The 24,421-nt window shown below is 41.6% G+C and overlaps 1 protein-coding gene across 1 annotated transcript in view; it reads left to right on the forward strand.

Moving 5' to 3' along the window:
* LGR4 (leucine rich repeat containing G protein-coupled receptor 4) overlaps positions 1-24,421 on the forward strand; it is an 81,592-nt gene that overhangs the window by 23,359 nt on the left and 33,812 nt on the right. Inside the window, exon 2 of the mRNA XM_074586262.1 lies at positions 11,596-11,667. Coding sequence (XP_074442363.1) covers positions 11,596-11,667 — 72 coding nt within the window. The remainder of the gene's footprint in view (positions 1-11,595; positions 11,668-24,421) is intronic.

A 24,421-nucleotide genomic window follows, 5' to 3' on the forward strand; every position in this document is an offset into this window, starting at 1 on the left:
TTATAATGATCTGATTCCAGTATGCTGCCTATAAAGAGTCCCACTGTGGACGTGGAAAACGATGGGAATATAAGCCAATTTTCTTCATCAGAAGGAAAACACATTGTGCATCTCCACCCTGGAGGATGTAGTAGGTTGAAGCCTTCAGCATGTAACCTGTTGCTGCGTTCTCCTTTTCCCTTCATGTGTGAAGACCTATGGATTGAAAAAAATCCTACCTTTCTGCTTACATTTACTGGCTTTTACAAATAATCTCAAGTCTTGCCAAAAATGATGGTTGTAATGAATGATTTAGAGGCATGTGTTTGGGCTAAGATGCTCCCAGGTTCAAGCCCCTTACCTGGAGACGTGTTATTCCACCCAGTTTACCAGGACTGTTGTTAAATGAGATAGATAGAGGCATTAAAGTATTCCTTATAGTTTCCCATATCCGGAAGACATGTCAGTGAAACACAGAAGTGTTGCTAACAGCAGGACAGCATTTTGAACACTTGCACCCAAAGGCTCCACCACCAGGTTTACGACCTGTAGCCCTAGCCATACTGCCTGGAGACAGGAGACAAACTGGATCAAGTGCCGAATATGTGCAATTGGCATAAAATAATTACACTGCTTAGATTTGATCCCCCTCAACAACTGTGCTGCTAGTTGCAGCGCATGGTGAGTCTGCGTGGCAAAGATGGTCCTTTGAAAAATGTTGGTCCGTACAGATTTTAACTGCACTGCTGCTCTCCTGAAGTCCCCCTGTAGTCTGCGGTACCTCAAGTGGCTGCGGATCCGAGGGGATTATCACCAAATACTTACAATGACTTTTCCAATGTTGATCATCCAAGATTCTTGGATGACCATGTTACTTTTTACAAATGATTTTAAAACACTTTCAAGTCAGAGGGTAGCTGTCGTGTAACCATGCAGAGAGTTTCCCTGTCAGGAGTTTGGGTGGTAGCAGGGCGCGGGAGGCTGGTTACAGGCTGGGGACATGGATGATCTGAGTGCCCACGCAGTTTTGTCCATGGACTTCGTTGGTTATTCGCCGTTTATGTAGGTTACCCATAGGTGTAGGAGTAACTCGGCACAGGCTTGCCCTCAGACTACTTGACTAATATGCCGGTCACACTCAGGGCCTGATTTTTTTTTTTCTGTACACAATTCCCTGGTGTTATGGTAGTCCAGAGAGTAAATAATTATAAAACCATGAATAATGCATAATTTTACTCCCTACTATGAATAATCTTGTAACTATGTGAGGGAAATACTCTCGCAATGAAAGACATTTTGTTTCCTCTTCCAGTTTACAATAAGCCCATCCTTCAGCCCGTAATCTGCACCAAACGTGTGGCTCTTAAAAATTAACCCAAGAGCATGTTAACTTGCGCTATATTCCAATTCCGGGATACGATCTCTTTCATAATAATGCAGTGGAATTTTTTTCTGGGTTAATTCCCCACCATGTGTCAACATAGGCCATTAACCGTATGTGTGATTGCTTAATGGCTGGCCTGCAGTGACTCAAATACCAGTTCAAAATGGGTCTTTGCATACAAGTATTGTTCTCTCTAAGATCTTGATGATGGCTTGATTGGCACATGAATAGGGTACATTAGAGCTAGTTACTGTGTCTGAAAGAAAGCTAAGACATCGTGTTGGAAGAAAAAAAAAAAAAAACAACCCCAAACCAGGTTGATGTGACATGGGAAGGAGGAGGCGGGAGAAATAACTTACAAATATGGTGGGGGGAAAGGGGGATGTTACTCATCTTGCAGGAACAGACCTGCCTGAAATTTTTCAGCCTTCCTGCAGCTGTCAGTGAAAATGCTGTAGGTACTGCTTCATCAAAATGCTAAAAGCTTACTGGAATCAACAGAATTTACATGCTTTTTTTCGTATTTGTACTGAAAAAGGACTCCATGTACCCCTATTGCCTAAAACTTCTCAATATCTAAGTCCCCTCTAATAGCCAGGGTTGGTGGGTAGTCTGAAGTTTGGTTGTTTCCAGGTTAAGTGCTTCATCACCATATGAGTGGCCACACAAACGTTCCAGTCAGTTTGAGCCACAGAAAAATCGATGGAAACATTGCATATGTGACACTTGCGTAGCTGTTGGAGCATAATTTCTTTCTGCTGCTACCAAATGGGGTGAACATACACATCTAGCAAATGAGAAACTGTCAGAACAGTCTCCTGTTTCCCTACTTAAAAAAAAAAAAAGGCGGGGGGGGGAATAAAAGTAATTCCTTGGTTTTGAAAGGGACATGGTGGGTAGTAGCTGGATGTAGCACATGAGAGCAGCATTGGGCAGCTGGACGGGTTCCAGGCTCCCTGGTGACTTTGGGCAGGTTCCTCCACCTCTGCCTGCCTGCTTTCCCTCCCATGCTGTTTGTCTTGTCCATTTGAGCAGCAAACCCTCTAGGTGAGGAGTGTCTCCAACTGTGTATTTGTACAGCGCCAATCATGTTGACATGTTGAACTAGGGGCCCTTAGCTTCTTGTTGCAGTACAAACAACAGATGATAAGACGTGGTGCTCATTAGAGAGATAGCATGGGTACTTAGGAAATGGCAAGTTGTATTTGCTGGGTGGGAATGCAGCCTGTGTCTTATTTAGCCAGTCACAGCAGATGTTGACTAAGGCTTTAAGTATTTGGATATTTCCTTTTCTTACAAGAATGTTTCCTAGAAGAAGTGGAAAAGGAAACGTGCTCGGAAATGAAAAAAAATGGCATGGCTGATAGGCATTTTGTGACTGCGCAATAGGCTGTGAATACAGAACAGGTTTCTGTGCTTTTGAAGTGTTGGAGGTCTCTGTGATCGTGTCGGAGGCAGTAGGACCATACTTAAGATTGTCTGGGAGAGATGGAATCACAAGGAGAAAAACCTACATTAATGCAAAAATTGGTTTCAAACCTTCCATTTTGTTCTATCATTAGCAACTTTGTCCATGTTAAAAGGAATGGTAGATGAAGATCAGAAGGAGAAACATGTGTTGGGGAGTGGCAGCAAGGATTGGAGGATATGGGATAGTTACTCCCATGGAGTCCTGGCTGTTGGCATACCCAGAGGTGTCCTCAAGCTGGGCCTTTCCCACTGGGAGATGGGCAGTGGTAGTTGTGCAGACCTTCTCGGAAATTGGGAGAATGTAAATTTTAAATACGATACCAATATAACATAATGGGGCATCGGTGTGCTATCACCATATAAATGTTAGCTAATGGCATAGGCAGAGGTAGTCAAACCTTGTCGTAGCAGATGTAGGTAGTATATAAAAGGCAAGAAATTCATTACTTGGCGTATTACTTCAACCTTTTTTTTTTTTTTTTAAACTCAGACACCATTGCAAGCTCAAACACTTTCCAAGTGTAGGCTCCTCTGTAAACATCATCTTTCCTTTGCCTGATGTTTGTTTGCCTCCTGTTTGTGATTTCTAGCAGTTGGGGATGGTGTGTTGGCATTTAACTTATATCCTTGAATTTTAGCTGCACTCATTGGATTCACAGTGCCAGGCAATTACCGTTCAAAGCACTAGTTGTGAAGTGGTGCTTCTGGAAGAGAATTGTTTGCTTCTTGTTATCAGGAAGATACAGTAAAACAGCAAAAAAAGTCAAACTTGTTTCTTTTTAATTGTGTGACTTTAATTAGAGGTTCCTCGCTGATTCTCTAGACTTTCTAAGCTTCCATTACATACTGAATATGATTAAGACATGGGACAATATGAATGCAAACTCGTTTACTCAATCCCTTCAGTGGTTTTGTGTTCCTCCTGAAGGAACTGGCTGAATGGGGAAGTAGGTCTAAACCAGGGATGTAATTCAGCTCCTCGTCTCCCCTGGGACTGGCTGCCGAGGTGTGTGATTTGGTTGAAAATTACGTTGGTTTTCATCATGTGAGCGTGTTCCTACAAGGAGTTCAGCACCGAATGTGTTTCTTCGAGGCCGTAGCACCACAGTACAACTTAGATTGGTCTATCCTTGAGTTTCCCCGAGTTCTCCTCTCCCTGCTGCCGTGAGACTGGGCAGTTCTCCTGGTTAGTGCAGGTGTGACCTGGGCTGAATTGGAAGCGCTGACCATCACCATACAGCTACGTATACTTCTGTCCCTTTGTTTTGGTTAATCGGCAAAGAATGGTTTGTCTGGTATACTAAAAAAATATCTTTTGCTTTGTCTTGTTGATCTTCACCAGTGTTAACATAATCGGGCCATTATCCACGTATCAATGGTCCCAGGGGTAATGGGTGGCTACCTGTTACTATTTTCCAGCGTCATGTTGACTTGCATTTGCAATAACCTGGCTTATTTAACGTGGCTTCTAAAAATATTAACAGCTTTTCCTAGTACTACTGAAGCTGGATCAGGGTTACTACCTGGGGAATTTTACATAAGATTAAGACCTTTTACCTAATGGTTTGGTAAAAGTAGGTAGGAGGGCTTTATTCAAATATAGATAGCTCTGCCTAAATCATTTTGTAAGTGTTATAATTAAATAACTCAGTGGCAGAGGGCCCAGACCTTGGAAAAGACTGAATGGAGCCTACAGTATTACATGCTATTATCTATCAGCAAACAGGTTAAGCTTGCTCAGAGGGAGTATTTTATAGGATTTTAAAGGTGCCTTGTTGAAACATGATCTTCTTTCCTTCAACAAACACTCCTCTCCCTCTCTGTCTCTCTCTCTCCTTCCCTCTCCCCCTTACCTTCTAAACTTCACAAAAGATAGAAGTTAGGTGGAGAGCCAGAAAGAAGTTAGCTATGAATGAAGTGCAGGGGAGCACAGGGGAGTATTTTGATTGTATTTTTTAAGCAGCCAATCTTGTTTGGCTTTTGCTGAGATCTAATTTTCCTTTTCTGTAGCTAGATAGTTCATATTTTTCCAGCTTAAGGTCTTTTTTCCCCAAAGTGGAGTAGTTTAGGTCCTTAGCGTGCTTTTGGATGCAGTGCCGGAATGCGGTGGGAAGGTGCGTGTGCCCCCAGTTTGGTGCAGATCCAAGTGCTGATAGCTGAAGTACAGGATAGAAGCGCAGCACTGGCATCCCCTCTGGGTTCCAGGAGACATGCCAGCACACCAGAGCTGGGTAGCAAGGAAGGTTTCTTTGCTTAAAATGTGCACACCTTTTGGCTGGGGAGATGCAGTGAAGAACAGTAGGTATTGTCAAAACAAAAATAAAAGGCTGTTGCAGCTAAGTGTCCCTCAGACCAGAGAGACTGGCATCATTTTCCGTTTCAATGCCTGTCAGTTACTGTGAGTTGTTGGCTTTTATTCGCTGCCTATATCTTGAGCTAATTTATTTATCATTTTTGCCTGTCCTTTCTGTAGCCCTCTCCAGGAAGCCTGTGTTTCCCATTTTGTGGTCCCTCTTTGCTGTTGCAGCTTTTCTTCTCGTGCAAGAATTATTGTCCCCCTCCTTCATTTCTGTCATCTCTAGTCAGCTGTCCTTTCCAGCCAGAACCCCTCTCTGGCAATTGGTAAGAAAGACGTTTAGGATAAATCTGACAAGGGTCAGGCTACATTATGGTAGAGGCAGTGCTTTAAAACGAGAGAGAAAGCGATACGTGCCCTGCAGGAGATGCTATGACATACTGTGCATGTTATCTAATTCTCTTCTGCGTGATACCACTGATGAAAGCTGTGGCTTAAGCCATTGTCTGAAGATAAGAAGAGTTTCTTTTTTTAAAATGTGAGAAAATTAATAAGTTGCCATTCAAGATACGAAGTATTTCTGCTCATCCTGGAGCCTGGGGAAGTTTGACTTTGGTTAGTGGTAGAATAAGGAATCCTTAAAAAAAAAAAAGGCAACAACCAGAACTTTCTATCAGGAACTGGAATTCTTGCACAGAAGGAGTATAATAAAAAAAATTATGTGCGTTATGCTGCCTAGTTCAAGTTTTGGAAATCTCCACTACTAGCTACTTTAAGAGTAGTTTAAATCTCCTGCTTTATGCAGACAGATGTGGTGCTGTGTGTTTTTACTGTGTCCAGCAAAGGTGCTTTCCTCTCTGCAGTTAATTTAACTCATTGGATGCCTATTTTCAAGAGAGGGAGGCTTTCATAGCTTTTAGTGTCCTTGCTGGTTAGTATATGCACAAGTGTTTTCCAAGACACATGTTTCTGTGTTGGGTAAAAGCAAGGGATTTTGTTAAACTAAGTTGGCAATGAAGATTAAAGTAGTTGTCAGAATAACCTGAAGGGATCTACTGTAGCAGGCTGAAGACAGCAAATGACTACTGGAGTACCGTGGCTTGATTTTTCACACTTGGCCTGTAAAAATTAGTCTCTGCAGTACCAGGGATGGCGAAATAACACTTTAGTAGGTTTCTTCAAGCTACTTGTTTTAGTTGTTTTAGTTGGTTTTTGGGGTTTTGTTTTTCTTTTTTCTTTTTTCTTTTCTTTTCTGTAGAACCTTCCTGGAAGAGGAGCAAAACTTCAAATGGAGCGTGAGAGCCTTATTTTATCGTTCAAACCCACAGCAGCGGTAGTGCTGTATGAGGAGCATGGTTGTGTTTATATTCTGGCGTTATATCTCTCCTACCTGAAATGGCGAAACTAATTGTAACTCTAAGGCTGTGATTCACGTTATCCCCGAGATGCAGCCTCCTCTTGCTAAAGATTTTACCACCTTTTTTTTTTTTTTTGCTGCTCATCATTTGAGTTTCGATGCCAGCTCCTTGCCCGATCACGCCCTGACCTGCCTCAGTTAAAGTTGGCGAGCGACTGAAGATTTAGCCTGGCTGCTTAGTACAGATAAGCCCGGTTAATAGCTAACTGCTGAAAGGTGCAGGTCTGCCCCTGGCTTCTCCTTCCTTTTCCTAATGAATTTACGGTGGGAAACCAGGGCATCGCCGTCCTCGTCTTTCCCCTCTTAAAGCTGTTGTGTCCGTTTTGCGTTTCCCGGGGAAAATGTCCCAAATATAAGCGTGGGGCTGAGTTTAATTTCAAGACAAGAGCTTGAGTAGGTTGCTGGGGCTGATCCTGCTGAGATCCTACTGCAAAGCGATGAAAGAATGAGAAATTTAAAATAAGCCTTTTGGATACAGAGTCTGAACTTCAGTGTACCAGTAAAATTCAGTGCAAGTGTGGGGGTCTTGTGCTCTTTTTTTTTTTTTTTTGTTGTGTTTTCTTTTGGACGGGGGGAGAGTTGGTGGCAATCAAAAGACTTCTGCTGGTGTGCTGTTTTTAGGGGACTTGTGCCTGGATGTAACAATCCCATCCAGAATGGGTCCTTCAGCGTAGTCCTGCTGAGGTGAGGCATTAGGCAACAGCTGACGTAATCCTTCTGTTGTGCGATAGCATCGTTCGCATGGGCACTGCTAGAGGTTGGGAAAGTACTAATAGGTTTTCACTTTGTTCATTCTTAGAACTTTATTTTATATAGTAAGACCTTAAATCAGTGCTGGGCTCATAGGCCTGGGGTCTTTCTAGCAGAGGCAGAGGAACAGGTGAAGTAGGACAGCTTCTCCATGGAGAATTCTTTGACATATCTGAGGCCTGTACTAATATTTTATCTTTATTACATGGACAACCTCCATGATTCTGCATAAACTGATTTGTTTTTTGAAATTTTAGGAATAGTAAAATGAGTATTTTCTAAAACTAAAAGCAGCAGAGACTTGGCAAGAGCTATTTTTGTTTCAGACCAGTGGGGTTGGGGGGAATAATTGCCGGTATTTTGTCATAATATATGGTGGTAGTCTACTTTTGTTGTAATTCTTCTATAAACCATGTATTATTAGGTATCTTCCAAATTAACTAAGCAAACTTTTCAGAGAGTAGTTAAGTCATCTAATTTTAGCGATATGGGTGTTTGCAAATATTGTTTGTAAATTCTTGCATTGAAGGTCATGAACTACCTAATATTTTATTACTAGCAGATAGTGCCCATGAACGCATTCTTTGACTGATATTCTGTAGAGTGAAAAGAAAAAAAAAATTTTGTGTATATATGTTTTATGTATATAGGTATATATAGAAACACAAGTGTCTGATTTTTGCTTCTGCAGTTCCTTGTGGTTTTCCCCTTCTATATTGGTTGCTTTTTCGCTAATAGCGCACTTCAGGTGAGATTAGTGCGTCTTCACCTTCTCTCATCTCCTACGTTGAAAGATAAAATTTTTTCTAGCAATTTTTTAAAGTGTGATCTACCCAAATCTGTTGATTGGTGAGGCATTGGCAATCAGTTTGTGATTTCTGCAGCAAAACTGCTTTTACGTAATGTTTTTAATTAAACAGAAATAGATTTAAAACTTGTATTCTGATCATTGAGAAACTTTGAAAGTTGGTGGCTTGATTTCCCCAAAGTCTGTGAATCAGTGCTATAAAGATTGACTTATTTATTGAGTAGGAGTTACTATCACATGGAGTGAAGGCAAATACAGAAACTTTGTAGCAATTCCATCTTTTTACAGTCCCTGAAGATTCACATGGTAACGCTAAAGACAGAATTGCAATGTGTCTTTGTGCCTGTTTTTGTTAAAAATGCAGTTTCACTGAAAATAAGTATAAGTAGAATTCATGGACATTGATGCTGCATCTCAAATCTTCATTAATAGTGTAGGCGTTGTGTTTTGTGCTTACATCCCAAGAGTCTACTCCCCATATTAAAATTGTAGATGCTAACACTTGGAGCTACAGGCAAAAAACATTCTTCGCTAATTTCAGATCCTGGGGAAAGCTGAAATTATGTAGGATTTGGATGTCAGCCATGCTGCGTGTCTGCATGGTTTCCATTGCCTTCATTTAGGGTTGCGTATGACACTTCTGAAAATCATGTGTTTATCGCTCTGGAAACTTCAGGACCGTTGCTTTCAGATGGATGTGACTTCTTGCTTTTTCCTGTCCTAAAGAGCTATCACATCGTGCAACAAATGTGATTGCAGTCCAAATCCTTGACAAAGCAATGGATAGCCATTCATAAAGTGCTTTCTGGTGATATGTACTGTTGACTTATTTTCACTACTACCATTTAATATGGTATATACGATAACGGGGTTTTATATCACCTGGACAGTCTTTTGAGAGAGTTGTGATTTTCTTGCACAGGTTACTCTTGTAGGGTCTCCACTCCCTTCCTACCGTTCTGCCCTATTCATAAACGCCTCCCAGTTGGTACTGGAAGGGGATGTACAGTCCTCTGGAAAGGAGGGGACTAGCCTGGATGTGTGAAACACGTGTATTCATGACAATTTGAAAAATGTATATGGGTAGTAGGGAGAATGAAAGTTGCAGTGTCCTGTGGAGCAGACAGCTGACCATCCGTGTATCTGATACTTTTATTTACTTTCCTGCACAAGAAGAAAAATGTCCCCCGCAGCAACTGCAGTATCTCACGGTACCCAAGCTGCTGCTGAGACACAAAGCACCTCTTAAAGCAGGCGGGCTGTGGAGTTTGGAAATAAATCATCTCCGGTTTGGCTCCTTCTGGAGCTTAGTGAAGGAGTCTGTTGTGCCACAGTGGGTTTTCTTGGTCTTCTCTCACAATTGCGTTTGTTTTGTATGTGCTGAACCTTATTTTCATCTCCATTGCTCTTGAGTTAACGTTAGTGTACTCTTAACAGCTGCTGAGGAATAACTCTCTTGGTTTGCACTGGGATATGAGGAATGAAGTTTTGGCCTACTGTATAATAAACATTTAGTTTAAAGAAACGGTTGTACCTAGACTTAATGTAGGAATGCAATGTTCACGTCAGTGGTGGCCTGTGCTGCTCGGTCAGGGGCAGCAGACCAGTCACCAGTTACTTCTTAATCCCAACAGAAATTCACTGACATCAGTTGACATTGTCAGCTGCCGCAGGGGAAAAAAGTTTTTGTTTTTTTTTTTTCTTTTCCCCAATAACTATGGTGTTTTTTTATATAATGCATTCTGTTGTCAGTATAAATAAGGAAACTTTTTTTAATGAGCTGCGTTAGACATTATGGTCTCGCAACTGGAGGAATAACATGGTCACTCTTTGCAAAAAGTGGTTTAATTAGCTGCTGCAACGTTTTTGGTAGGTTATATGGTACTGACATGGCATTCAGTTCGTAACAGCATGGAAGAAGGCACAAATGTCCTGAGACACTATTCCTCAGAAGCATCACCAACCCCTCCACATGCTCCTTGCTCCCCTTAAGGGCCTGACTCTGCACCTTCTAAGGTCAGCAGTGAGCCCTGGCATGGGTGGGAGCCATGGAAGATATCCTGAATGTGAAACTTTTTAATTTCTCAAGGGGGTTGGTTTTGCTGCTACAAAATAGTTCTTCAGGGATTTGTGCCCTTTCAGTATAGCTGGAAGAGTCTAAATTGACCTTTCTCTGCCTCATTAGAAGAAGTGATAATTCCAGTTGAAGCAGATGTTTGAAAAATAGTGGTGGCTCTGGATGGGCTAAAAAAGTCTGCCTCGGCTGGTACTTTATTCCGAGATCGAGCTTTTTAGGTGGCAAGCAAAATCTGCTGTCCTGCATGCAGTCATCAGCCCTTCAGATCTTCATGCAGGAGCTTCAGAGGTACTTGTTGACTGTCAGTGTGATGGAAGGCGTGGTTTGGTTTTGTTTGTTTGCTTTTTATCCAAAATACACATGGAGGTGGCCCATAGGTGCTAGAGAACAATGTGTGGAAGACAGCAAGCAGAAGGAAGCTGGGAGAGCTCTACTAACGAGTCTCACTGAATTACTCGTTCATATTAAACTACTTTTTTTAAAAAAAAAAAAAAAAGGCAGTAACCAAGTAAAAAGTAAGAACTTGGGTTATGTCACGAATTGTTAGGCAGTTATTAATTTAATTATCAAACTGAATTGTTTTCATGCTACTTTTACTCACGTTGAGTAATAACTTGCTTTAGGACTGGATTATCTGTGATGGTTATGTAGGTGTGAGCCGAGGTGATGGCACCACGTTGCCACTTACTGCTCCTTCAGAAAGAAAAACGCTGAACAGGTCTGCATACCTATCATGTAAGCACTTGCTGCCGGCCTGTCTCTGCTCACGGACTGAGAATGAAATCTGCTTAAAACTATTACCTCCAGGACTTCTATAGGTTTTTGGGGGGGGAAAGGCTGTGGTAGAGCTAGGACATGTTTCTGCTATTCTTGTCAGTTGTTCCAGAAGCCACGTTTGCCAGAAGCTCTTTATTAAGTCCCAATGCATGTATTCTTTTTTCTTTTTTTTTTTTTTAAAGACACTGTGGGATGAAAATTTGCGTGGTGGGTGGTCACAACCTTTTTTATTTTTTTTTTTAATTTTTTCATATGCTTTGGTTTTAGAGTGGTATTAATCATCTGTGTTAAAATTGTATGCATGTGTGAGATGGCAAAAATCAGCACTGGGGATAACAGTACTGTAGAGCCTATTCCATACATGCATACCCTGTAGTTTCACAGTAATTTTTTTTGTGTAGAGGTGTCAGAAAACTTTTTTTATCAGCTTTCCATTATATAGGTCTTTGCTGCGACTGGATTCTCAAATTACTATGCATTGAAAGTTTAGCATCCAAATTTCTAGAATGGTGTGTTACTGTGTGGTGCTAGGATATTTTTTCTGTTACACCATCTGATTAGGCCTTCTTTTTCTCTTCTTCCTAGAGTGTAAAAATCCCTTACTGTTTACTATAAATCTATATTTTTTCTTCTCCAGAGATATCAGCATGAACAACATCACAAGGCTACCAGAGGATGCGTTCAAGAACTTCCCCTACTTGGAAGAGCTGTAAGTATTTCACACACATTGAAGTTCTGCTACACCATCAGATGGCTGTGTAAAGTGGAAGGTGGGTGGGGAAACAGTGTTGAGTTGCGAACAGAGAAAGCAATTATACTTTAAAAAAAAATAGTCCTGTACATGTTTGGAAACCGGAACAGTAAATGCTACTTACAAGGGACTTTTTACAGTAATTATTTTAATCATTGCTAGAGTGATGACACATACTAATTACAGTGTTATCCAAAGATAACACAAGAGGTGTGTAATTACCATTGTTTCCAAAGGAGCTGCAGTATAGCTGTTGCGTAAGTTCCATAAAATATATGTTGTTTCGTTTACAGAGCAGCTTGCTCCCATTGCCCCCATAGGCTGCAGATGCAGCACTTGCAAGCCCATCCTGACCTGCCTCAGAGACTGAAGTTCTGTGGTACAGGGCTGCTTGTTCTTAGTTTCTCTGGCAAAAATTCTTTCTCCAGTTCCCATCTCCCTCCTGTCCCGCTGCCTTGTTAGCTCTTTATTTTAGGTTTTTCTTAGGTATATTTGGTCTTCTGAATCCTCAGGCTGCACTAAGGCTCATTGTTTGACCCCCGGTGTTTTGCTGAAGTCTTAACTGAGATGTCTTTGCAAAGTTGAAGCACCCCTTCGCAGCATAGCCCTGAATTAGGTTGTGTTTCAGAGTCAATAAACAGGGAGAAGGCTTTGACTTTCAATTACTACTTTAGTAAGTACTATTATGTGACAAGTGACTTCTGCTTGCCTTAGTTTCCTTATCTATGAAGAGAGGGTAATGGTTCAACCTTTGTCAGAGAGCGTTGAGAACTTCCAGTAATAAGGAATAGATAAGACAAAACCACAGCAATTTGTTTTGCTTCTCTTGCATTTTTGGTGTCAAAGTAGCATTTCTTGTCTCAAAGAGCATTTAAAATACGCAGTAGGGCTGTCCTTATTTGTGACTTTGGCTAGGCTGGAACTATGAACTCTGTGTTGAGAGATTTTTTTTATTTTTTTTTTCAATAAATGCAGCTTAGGGAAAAAACAGTGCATTTCCCCAAAGAGACAAACTCTCATGAAGTAGGGAAGAATTCTTCCGACTTCACAGATGGGGAAACTGAAGGAAAGAATGAAAGCCATTTGTAGAGGGCAACAGGATAAATTAACCCCCATAGCAAAACTGCAGCTAAAGCCCAGAATCTTTTGACTCTGGTTATCTGCTATAACCAATACAACCACCACAACTCACTGGAAAGAAGATATTGAGAAATTGGTAAGAGCTGGTCACTTGCTTCTGAAGAAAGACTCGCGTTTCTGAAAGCTGTTTTTCCTCCTTGCACCCCAGCTACGCTGGTTGGTCTAGTAAGGTGTTCTACCTCTCCTTACAGTTTTGGTCTCTCTTATGTCCTGATAATGTAGCAGTTACCATTACTAATACACTTAAATAACTCCATTTTCCCTGGTTCTCAAGTAGTTTTGACTCAGGTCTGTACAATTGCGAAGCACGGTTGAGCTTATTTATGTCAGATGAATTGTGTGTGATATCTTATTTCATGCTTAACAGGTTCTGGTTTATTCCCTCTGACTGTATTGCTTACATTTGCAATATAGTTGAGAATACCTTGTGAAGGAAAATAGATTTACCAGGATTTCAGATGGTGCATGTGTGTAACTGACAAAATTTAAGAAAGGTTCTATGGCATGAGTAGTCAATTTAAAAAATATATAAATAAATAATTCAAAGCCTGGGAAGGCTTCCTTGGCTCAGAATATATACTAAACAGTGTTCCCTACGTGCTTTATAATACATGCCGCTGTATGTCTGTATGTTTGTCTTGCCTAAACCATGACAATGTTTTATTAGACTATATTTGTAGTCCTTTTTTTTTTCCAAAGTCTTTATAGTCAAATTCGTACTGGAAGCTGAAAAAAACCAAACAATTCTGTTTTCCTAACTTCAGATGACTGTGGGAGACTTCATTTTTTTTTTTTTTTTCCCCCCCTATAAGTAATTAAGCAATAAAACCTAACTGGTGGGTGTGCATATTGTGTAACTTCCATAAACCCTGGGGTGTGTCAGGAGGTAAAGAGAAAAGGCAGAGCCTTCAGCCATCATCTATTGTGTTTATTGCCTAAGAGCCATTTGTTACATATACCTTTATTGTCCCCCTAAATTCCAGCATTTCAGTTTGCAAAAAAATAGGCTAGCGTTAAGCTCAGAATTACATGTGAACACCCAGAAGCTTTAAATTATTCCTAGCATGCTTACTTGATATGTTAAAGCAACTTATGGAAAAAACACAGACAAACCAAAAACCAGCTTTGCAGTAAAAACAATACTTGCCAAATGTTTGGACATATTCAAATCGATCATAATTGCTTAGTATAATAGAAAAAAAAAATTACAATTTTCATTTTATGTTTGAGTTACCTCCTGCAGCTGCAGAGGTAGGAGAATCTCCAGGAAGATTAAAAAGAAAAACTCTCTCCAATTCAACAGCTATCGCGGATGCTGAAAGACAGGAAAATGACCGTTTTCTGCTTACAGCAGAGCAATAACTAGACTGTGTCTGTGTACCGTACTTCTCAGTTGAAGAGCATTAACCAAGACTTGTGGATTGTTAGTGATATTTTGCAGCAGCAGCCTGCTTTGAATTTGAAACCTATTTGCAGAGGCTCTGGCCATGCCCACCAGCAGTGAAATGAGGAAGGTTTCTTCCTTTTCTTTAAAGATCTGGTTATGGTCATCCACACACAAGTCAACTGCAGGTTCCCTTGCTTCAGTTCATATTCTTCCTAGAGGGAATATAATAAAGTAGATTCAAACAAAAGCAATCTCATTGTAGATTCAAACAAAAGCATTTCAGTAGAAATGACCGGCACCAGACATGGCATGTTCTTGCTTCGTTCTGGCCATTCTGTTTTCTCTATGGGACAGGGTACAGAAATTTTTCTGTCTTTATTTTTGCTGGTTGTGGACAGAAAAAACCAAGCTGTTGTACTTCCCACTCTACAACCACAATTTTCCCTCTCCACTCTAAGATGATTTTCAAACTTTTCTTCCTGGCTTTTATTTATAGTTGAACAGATCCAAATTCTGACTGCTGGGCACTAGCAAAGTTGCTTTTTCAGCACAGAAACCTGGGCGTGAGTCTCTATGCCAGAGAAAAAGAGACAGAATTAAAGCAAAGTGGTGTTGAAATCTGTGCTTAAAGTGACTTTTCTATCTAGAACTTCTCCCAAGAATGAAAGACCCCACAAACTAGTGGGAATGCAATAAGTACCCGCACCACCACGGACTCTAGTAGCTCTTCATCCAAGAGACAGCCCCAGACCCCTTGCTCTTTATACCATGCTTGAATGCTTCTGGAGATTAGCCCCTGACAGAGTTAGTTAATAAATATTGCAAAACAGTATCACAGAACTTAATTGAATGTAAATGGCAGGCAATTAGATGTATTATGTAGGCAACTGAGTCTTACGCAGTCCACGTTTGAAGAGGATGGGATTAAAAAAAATGCAGTAGGAGCCATTTGAAGTGGGGGTTGTCATTTCCTTAATGCAATGAATTATTTGCTATTCTGGAGAGACTTCAGAGGATCGTTTTCCAAATCCTAAAATGAACACTAATGAATAAAAGTGAAAGAAGCAGTGTACCAGACTTGTAAAAGGTGGCTGCTTGATTAGAAGTTGCCTTCTACATCACAGAAGGGGGAGCAACCTGGGTGCTTCAATGTATGCATCCCGTGCCGTTTTCAGATGTGCTGGGTTGTCCGAGACACCTGCATAAGACTGGCAGGTCTGGCGCAGCCGGGAGACTGATGGCAGTTGGGGCCAGGTGGAGGAGGACATCTGAAATGACACTAAATGGCTGTGTGGGGCAACTGACTTACCTGCAGAGTGTGAAATCTGCGGGTATAATCTGATTTTTTTTGTACCTTTGAGGTAGTGTCCTACCTGAGTATTACTCGCCAGGTACAAGCAAAGGGATTCCAGCTTGTCCGTGGGCAGAATCTGCCCATCGGGTTATGTCTCCCTGTGCCCCTCTTCACAGCCTCGTCATGCGTGTCACTGCATAGCACACCTATCATATGTCTGTAGGATTCTTGCACTATTTATAAATGTTATAAAAATTCTCCATCTCCGTGCAACTGATACCTATCTGGAAGTAATTTGCAAATGATTGAGACGGCAATGGTCAGAGTCAGCGAGGAGCAGACCACCAAGGGTTTTGCCACAGCAGTTAATGAAGTGTATTCTCCAGAAAATGTTAACGTAAATATGCTGCAGCCCTGAACTTGATATGGAAACTAAAAATCCTTGAAGAACTTGGCTACGGTTTTCTAACCACACCTTAAAGTATTTATAGAAAGCTAGAAGAGGGAAATATAGTTAGATAATGCAGTGTTTTTAGAAAGCAGAAACCATTTTCCAGTGTGAGCTTTTAACTAGAACAGTCAGGCTGTGTTATGTGTTGGTGCTCTTCTAAATGGTTGCAGTTCCTTCCGATATTTAAAGTTATCTAAAGTAGTCTGAAGGATTTTAACTGTATGATTTCCATTTGCTATACTTGTGAATGATCTGCTGGATTAATTAAAAAGGCACGCTGTCATCAAGGAAAGCAAATCAAAATGACTTTTATTCTTGGTCAGTTTTCTGGTCTGGCTTCAGAAACTCGAACCACTTGAGTAAAGCAGAAGTCTCCTCGACTTAACGACCTTTTAAACTTGTTTTGATTTCCACTCTTAACGTTTTAAAATGTTATTGTCTTATATGCCCTGCACTGATGCGTAAGGTTTAGGTTAAGGTAAGGTAAGGATAAGGTTTTGGCTGTCTGGTCGATGCGAGAGACGGCAGGGGGGCAGAGGACAGCAAGTTGTCCTGCTCTCTGTCTGTAGGTCACCTGTGACACAAGCATGTGGTTGTCTGAAGGGGAACACCGGTCACCTCCCAACCAGTCTGCCTCTGGGCAGGGCTCTGACCTTCTCCAGCAAGGGTTGGGGAGGATGCTCTCGACTGTTGGGGTTTTGAAGACCCCGTAATTGAAGACCTGCAAGGAGAATAATCACTCCTGAAGGCACCAAGAGACAGGTGTGCTCAGTTACCTTCCCGATGAGGGCTGGTGCCATGGTCTGTTGTATTTCTGGTTTTTGTTCATATTTGATATGAAACAGTCTCTCTTCTGGGACACTACCCTCATTTATTTATTTTTTTTTTATCAGTAAAGGGCAAACCTTACTAAGTTTTTTATTCAATAGCTGGTGAAATTGATTTAGGGGAAGAAGGTGATAAAAGGAAGGTTTAGATCAATAAAAGGTTTCTCTTTGCTGAAAGACAATGCTAATCTGCTTTTTGAGAGATGAATAAGCAGTGAGCGAGAGACAGCACGTGTGCAACTGTAATTTTTTAGGAAAAGAAATAGTATAACTGAGAATTTGTGTGACTATTTAATTATATTCATGCTGACTACAGCACTGAGATATCTTGCTTAAACATCTCAAACCCCTCTCCCCCCTCCTCAGCTGGAGTCTCTGAACATGGCTTTTAATTGACAAAATGTATTTTAGGAACATAAGGATTAATTAAAATGCATACTGGCAGTGAAAATGAGGTGGTTTTGCCATAAGGTTGTAATCAGGAAGTATCTGCAAGGGAAATGTCTAGAGTTATTTTTCCTCTTGACTGCAGCTGAAGATGACCACCTGGCTGAAATGTCACAGCTGCTTGCTTTTGTAGTATCTATTTCAGTGTGTAATTTAGATGGTCCCCTTCCTTCTAATTTCTGCATCAGCACCAAGCTGTAGTATCCTTGGGGAGGGGGGGGGAGTGTCTGTCTTTTTTATTACTTGGGTTTTATGAATAAGGCATGTGCTGGAGTTCTGCCAAGGCCACCAAGGCTGAGCTGTTAGTTTGGGATGCAGTGTCTTTCCTCACCTGGCTGTGGAGCATTTGGTGGAAGGAGGCTTTTTGTCCTTCAGTGCTAGGTTTTTTTTAAAGTAGTATTTTCAAGGTAGTGTGCAAACGTGGACGAGGTGGTGCAATTCCTCTCCCTTTCATAAACATGAGTAGTCCCAAGAAGCTGGAGATGGAGAGCTTGTTTCAAGTAGAAGAGTTAAGGGTGAATCTTCATGAGAAAAGTCGTCCTGATGCCTTGTGTTAGCTGACACCTGGTAACTGGGGCTGTGGTTAGACATCCCCTTGTGAAACTAGCTGGTATGTTTGGAGATGTTATCACCCCATATCTGTCCATTCAGCCCCTACCAGCAGAGACTGAGGAACGAGCCGAGAGCTCTCTTCAGCTGCTTTGTTATAAAGGCAGCCAGTGTAGAAGTCCTCTGTTGGTATTTCAAAAATAGCCGGCTGATGTTGGGTTGGAAGCTGATGAGTGCTCTTCATCCATCTGCCAGCTCCGAATATTTGAACAGCTGGAGGAGGTAATTTCCTCAGTTGCTCCAGCTCGAATTCCAAGAGGTAAAGTTCTAATGAAGAAAATGCAAGGTGTAGGTTTCACGTGTGGTAGCAAGTTAAGAGCCTAAGCTTCGACTTGACCAGCTAGCATACATTAGAAACATTTGCTGCCTTGTGTGCGCTGGAGCTTTAGAAAGTGCATCAGCGTGTTGTAACTTGCACCTTCAAATTCTAGTCAAGACAAACCTTTAGGCAAAGACTCCCAAGTAGAATTAACCACAGTCAGCTAAGATATTTTTAAACATCACCTACTTGGTCTGCACTAGATGCTAAATGATGTTTAAAAACATGTTGGCCAACCCGTGTTTAATTAATGTTTTCTTATCTATGCGAGTCCTAAATCAGTTTGATTCTGGATGAGTTTCAATCCTGCTGATACAAGAATAATATTTCTGTAGCTTAGAAGGTTCTCGCTGTGCTTGACAATTGCATATTTTTCCTGTTTGTGGGGACAGATGCTAGCTAGTAGGTTGAGTAAATTCCAGTGTTTTTAGAAGATGAGGAAGTTTCTTTCCAGTTTCTGTTTCTACATGTTAATTTTAAAAGCTGGTGTGGTTGTGTATTAGAATCCCAAGACTGGTTATTCTGCTGCAAGTACTTTTCGAGGGAAACAAAACGTTTTTCCTTATCTGTTGTCTTCGAGTTTGTGTTCAGCATTATTTTCGCATGCGTATGCACACAGAAGCTGGCTTAGCTAAATGGCCTGGAGGCTGAACTTCGCGGTGTTGTGCTTTGAGACCCGTCTTACGAGCCTGAATTTATTATGCTGCCTGAGCGGCCAGGTTGGGGCTGTCTAAACATATAAACCAGATAAGAAACTTCTGGAGGTCTGAGCTTCTGGAGAGCCTCAGAAGCTCTCAGGCTGGGTCTCTCCAGGTAGAGTCCCCCGAACCGTCCTTGTACTGTGCCGTCCGCCTCCTCTTTTCAGTTTCAGAAATTGGAGCATGAGACAAGAGACATGCGTGCGCAAGCGAGCAGGCAGCCAGTTCCAGGCTCAAGCCTTAAGAGGAGTCATAAAAGCCTTAAATATTAGAGGGAAAAGCAGAAAAAACAAATCCTGTGTGTTGGAGGTGAACGCATTATCCCTGTATTCTAAGAAAGTAATTGGCTGGTCTGAGTGCATTCTGTCATCGTAGTGTCTCGGTATGACTCTGTATGTTACCATAAAAATACATGGTGAGGAATTAAATCATTCTTTTACCTCCTTTCCTTCCCTCCTCCTGGGTGGTTGTATTTTGGTATATTTTTTTTTTTTTGTGAGTACTGAGGTGTTCTTGCCTAATTAGCTTTGGCAGATTTTTCCTGGCATAGGAGAACCTGTACTCACGTAAAGTTCTTTTCCTGCCCTTCCTATATAAAAGTAAAATTTTAGATGATTCTGATAAAATACTTGCCTTTTTTTCAGCTGGGGGAAAGTTAACAGTTGATCTGAATCTGAAACAAAGAATCATATTGAAAATTATTGTCACTTTTCTAAGGGAATGGACTCCATTCATTCTGGAGATGTCTACAAAACCTTGGTCTTGCATTTACCCAGTATCTATCTGAAGTAGTTAGAAAACTGGTAACAGAGGTTTAATTGCCCAATATATGTAGATTTAAGCCAGTTCCACATGTTGCAGTGTCACTTGCTAGATGCATGGTCATTCAAAAGTTCCCATGCCTGTAAAGCCAAATAAATGCTAGGGCAAGAGACAGGCTGTATGGACAGATCGAAGCAACTTTGAGGGTTTACTATCTCATTTTTTCACCCTCTCATGTCTAACCATCAATATATTTCATTATCTTGGAAACCTTCTGAGCATCCAAATAGCGCATTCTACCAAAAGCACAAATCTATAGTTAATTCAATGGTCGCATCCCACTTGATCAAAACCGAGCTTGCTTGCTTTCATCTCTGTGTCTCTGCTTTACAGACGAGGTGAGTGAAATGTATTTATAGCTAGGAAGGCGCGTGCTGATGCTGGAAGAGCTCCTGTCAGTTCAGTGTAGCAGCCCATCTGCTGATCCTCATGGGCAGCAGAGAGCCCGTCTCCCTTGCGTGCTCTGCGCTGGCCCTTGATGAAGTTGGTATCAAATCCACAGATCCTCTGAACTGCAGCTGTCAACCACAGTTTCCCGCCCCGCTGCTTTCTCAGCAGCCAGCCCATCGCTATGGAGGTCATTCCCATAGCACAGCCAAGTGCTGCTGGTCTCAGCATCCACAGCGAAAAGGAGGAGTTAATGTTAGATGTGGCTTTTTGAGGAAGAAGAAATAAAACCCCGAAAAGCACCCGCCTTCCCCTACTCTGCCACTGAATTATTTAAGTTTGGGCATCACGGTGAGGAACATGGAACATTTGTCTGAGTTATCTCTTTCTTGAGTAAACACGATGGCGTCTGCAGCGAGAAATTAGAGGGAAATGGAAATCCAGAGTGATAGAACCTGGATCAGCATATGCGGAGTCACCGGAGTGCCTTGAGAAAGCTATCAAGGAAAAGGTTTACCTATGGTAGAGCAAAGGAAAGTTATCACCACACAGTGCAAAATGTGCAAAGGCAGTTAGGGAGAAGAAAGTGCATTTTATAGAATGTATTCTGCTTTCTGCTATGGAGGTGAGAGGAACCAAAGTTGCTTACTGCAACAACTTGTCATTACTGCTGTAGAATCATAGAATCATAGAATGTTTGGGTTGGAAGGGACCTTTAAAGGTCATCTAGTCCAACCCCCCTGCAGTAAGCAGGGACATTTTCAACTAGATCAGGTTGCTCAGAGCCTCATCAAGCCTGGCCTTGAATGTGCTGTAGACTGGGTGTTACCAATTTTCAAGACAACGTGGTGTTGTTGCTTATTTTTAAGACATGTCCGTGTTAGAAAATTTGTGCAAACTTCTGTTTTTTGCTGGAGAATAGTATTTGGGACTACAAAGACAGCTTGCTTTAACAGCTCATATTGTATAATAATTGTTTCAGGTTATATGTGTTTCTTTTGGTGCATGTGTGTTGTAGCCTGTGGGCTCTACTTCAAGGAGGTCTTGCCCCAGTTCAGATACTGCTTGCAAATTGAATGATAAAAGGTATTTTGCGTGGATGGGAATGCTTGCTTCCTTCAAAATCAATCATAATTTATTTTTCTGGTAACAAGAAAAAATATAATTATAAATATCCTTTCGTAGCCCGTGAAAAGCAATATCATAGAGTCGTATTTTGTCTTGCAGTGGGTGCTGGTGACTCTTGCTGACAATTCAACAGTGGAATTTACGGACAGGCTTTAGACTTCAATCAGTCAATCAGCTGAGTTTACTTAGACATTAAAAATCTTTAGACTGGGAATGCATTTTGAAAACAAGCTATTACCTTGAAGTTCGGTGTAACTTTGAGAAGGCTGTAACTGCCAGAAAGGGAAGTCTGGGGCTGAGAAGTGCCTAGTCAGCTGGACGGAGCTGGTGCAGTTTCAGTGCTGGTTGTAGTTACAGGCTTCCTTTTTCAGTCCTGATGTGTCTTGGCTTATGTACTCATGATTTTATAAATAGCAGTTGAGGTTGTATAATAAACTACTGCAAGTAAAGGAGAAGGGGACAAATGCGTTTTCCATTAGCAGAATAAAGTATCCATTTAGTTATGTTAAATTGGCGTGGAAGAATTGGGAGCAATCTGTGGGTTATTGATTGGCTCCACAGCCCTGCAGCAGGCTGCAGCTGACAAAAGTCCCAAAGGGGCCGTTTGCTAATCGCAGATAAGCAAAGTGAAGCTTAGGCTGGTGATATGGCTCCCATTTACCAGCCCGCCATCCCCTTCTGCAGCTGCCTAGCTTGGGTAGGGGCTGTCTGCACAGGCGTGTGCCCTCCCCGGGCAGGGGACCTCTGCCGAGCCCCAGGTATTTTCCTACAAATGGTTGTACCTCTTGTTTAAGGCTTCAAACCCCAATGAATAAATTGTAGCACATAACTACTTATCATCTGTTAAGGCAATTCAGTTCCATTCCAAAGTGGCTGCTTTTCTGGAATAAGTGGAACCTGAAGCTCTTTTCTTAGGTTTGAGAAAATTTAATCCATGATACCCAGCAAGTGTTGTCTATAAGGCATTTTCAAAGGTTATTTCTGTTGCAGGAGAACAAGAAGTAAAATTTATTTTGTGTGTGGGAAGCACAAAGAATGCCGAAAAACTTGATGTTAGGGACAGGCATGTAAGGATGGCAGAATAGTTTGATGTAAAACAGCAAATAAGTAAAGTAATTGCAATAGTGCAAGTGGGGAAGCAATGGAATATTTTCCACTGGGATGAAAATAGGTAGGTAAAAGTTGGAGAGCTAAAAGGAGGTGTTGAGTGGGCAGAGGGGCAGTGGTGGATGGTCCGTAAGGGATGTGGAAGTTTAGCCTTGACTGGACCTTGAATTGGGAGTCTTGGGTCTTATCAGAAAGCAGCTAATGTAGAAATAAAAATAATAAATCAGGTGATTGCAGTCTCTGTCACTATTTGAATTTTCAGTGAGGAAGCAAGACTAGAGTTGATCCATGGAAAAAGTAGCCAATGTATTGTTATCAGAGACAAGCTGGACAGATAAGGTTGGGAGGATCCCAGAATACCACGAAAAGGGGGAAAAAAAAAAACCCAAACCACAGAAAAAACACCTTGTGTATGTGCATTAGATCTTCAGAAGGACAGGAGGAGACCTAATTCTTTGTTCAAGTAACCTGAGGTTCACCACCATCTGGGGTGCAAGACAAGCAGAGAGATTTCTAACAAGTTTGTATTGCATCCTGTCAAAACGAGAGTGATGGTTTTAATTGTTACAGACAAAAATGTATCCTTGGGACATCCTCCCTGATTTTGGAGTGACACCAGTGATTAACTTGGCTCGGTTTAACATGCAGCCGGTTTGCCAGACTCATAATTGCAAAGTTTTAATTTCCCAAAAGAGAGAAAACAGTCTTTGCTGCTTTCAGAAGAGTTTCAGTGCAAGAAACTGTGCTTGCGGTGTACTCTGGGAAGGAGATACCGTGGAAGATTATTCCCCAGCCAGATTGTATCCTGATTTCTGTAATAACAACAAGGTGTCTGCTACATCTGGAGGTCGTTTACTGTGTCACTTAGAACAATGATTAGAGGGTATTGCTCACCTATATATGACAGGACAGCAGAAGTATTTTGTCCTCCATATGTCCTACTCTGTGATGCTTCTATGCTGAAATTGATTTTGTCTATTTGAATTTGTCCAAATTTGCAGGAATTTTGTCCCATTGAAACACTCGATTTTTATTTTTTTTTTTAAAGTAAAAATAAAGGACTACAATTTTCAGTACCAAGCAGTTACAAGGACATTGCCAACCTAGAAGAACGGTACTAATGTGGTCACACATGACCACTGTGATTCTACTGCAGAAGCCTCCATGGTGTAACTTGGCTGGGCTAATTCAGAATCCCTGCAGTCCTGGGCAGAGTTTCCAAACTAGGGGAGCTGTGATTGAGTTACAGGAAAACACTTCGGTGTGATACACGTTTACGCCCCGCTGCAGATAATGCCTGCTGCTGTGTCTGTGTGCCTTGAGAAGTAAAAGATGGCAAATCAAGTTTTTGTGGCCTTTGAGACCAGGTCTCTGAGACACTTTCCGCTCCAGATGAAGGGAAGGATGGGTACTTTGCTTTTGATAGAGAAAATGTAGGGCTGTTTCAGGTGCCGCTTTGTTGCAATGTGAAGTTGTCCCACCATAGAGAAGTTTCCAGGGTTGGTCCCAAGCAGGTTAGTGAGTCTTGCTGCGAGGAGATAAAGGTTGCTTCCTTTCTGTTGGGCTAGGGTTTGGAGTGTGGGGCTTGGTAAAGCTGGGATTTTCTTTAGCCCATTTACTCTGTGAGAAAGAGAGAAACAGAGGTGCCTTTTAAATATTTAACTGTTTTAAACATTATATCTATTAGGAAGAAATTCTTCACTGTGAGGGTGGTGAGACACTGGCCCAGATTGCCCAGAGAAGCTGTGGCTGCCCCATCCCTGGAGGTGTTCAAGGCCAGGCTGGACGGGGCTTTGAGCAGCCTGGTCTGGTGGGAGGTGTCCCTGGCCATGGCAGGGTTTGGAACTGGATGATCTTTAAGGTCCCTTCCAACCCAAACCATTCTATGATTTGAAAATCTGAGTACAACTATTTTTGAGACATGCTGGAAGGAGATAGTATGTGAAAATCCAACTGGACGATTTCAGTTGTGACTTAGTTTATATGCTGCACATGCGCTACATTATATACTATTAATTCTTCATTTCTCTCTTTAAAATGAACCTGATTATGTAAAGAGAAATCTTTCCATCCTCCCCGCCGCTGCATGCTGCAGC

Source organism: Larus michahellis, chromosome 4, assembly GCF_964199755.1.
Source record: "Larus michahellis chromosome 4, bLarMic1.1, whole genome shotgun sequence".
In the NCBI taxonomy this organism is placed as follows: domain Eukaryota; kingdom Metazoa; phylum Chordata; class Aves; order Charadriiformes; family Laridae; genus Larus; species Larus michahellis.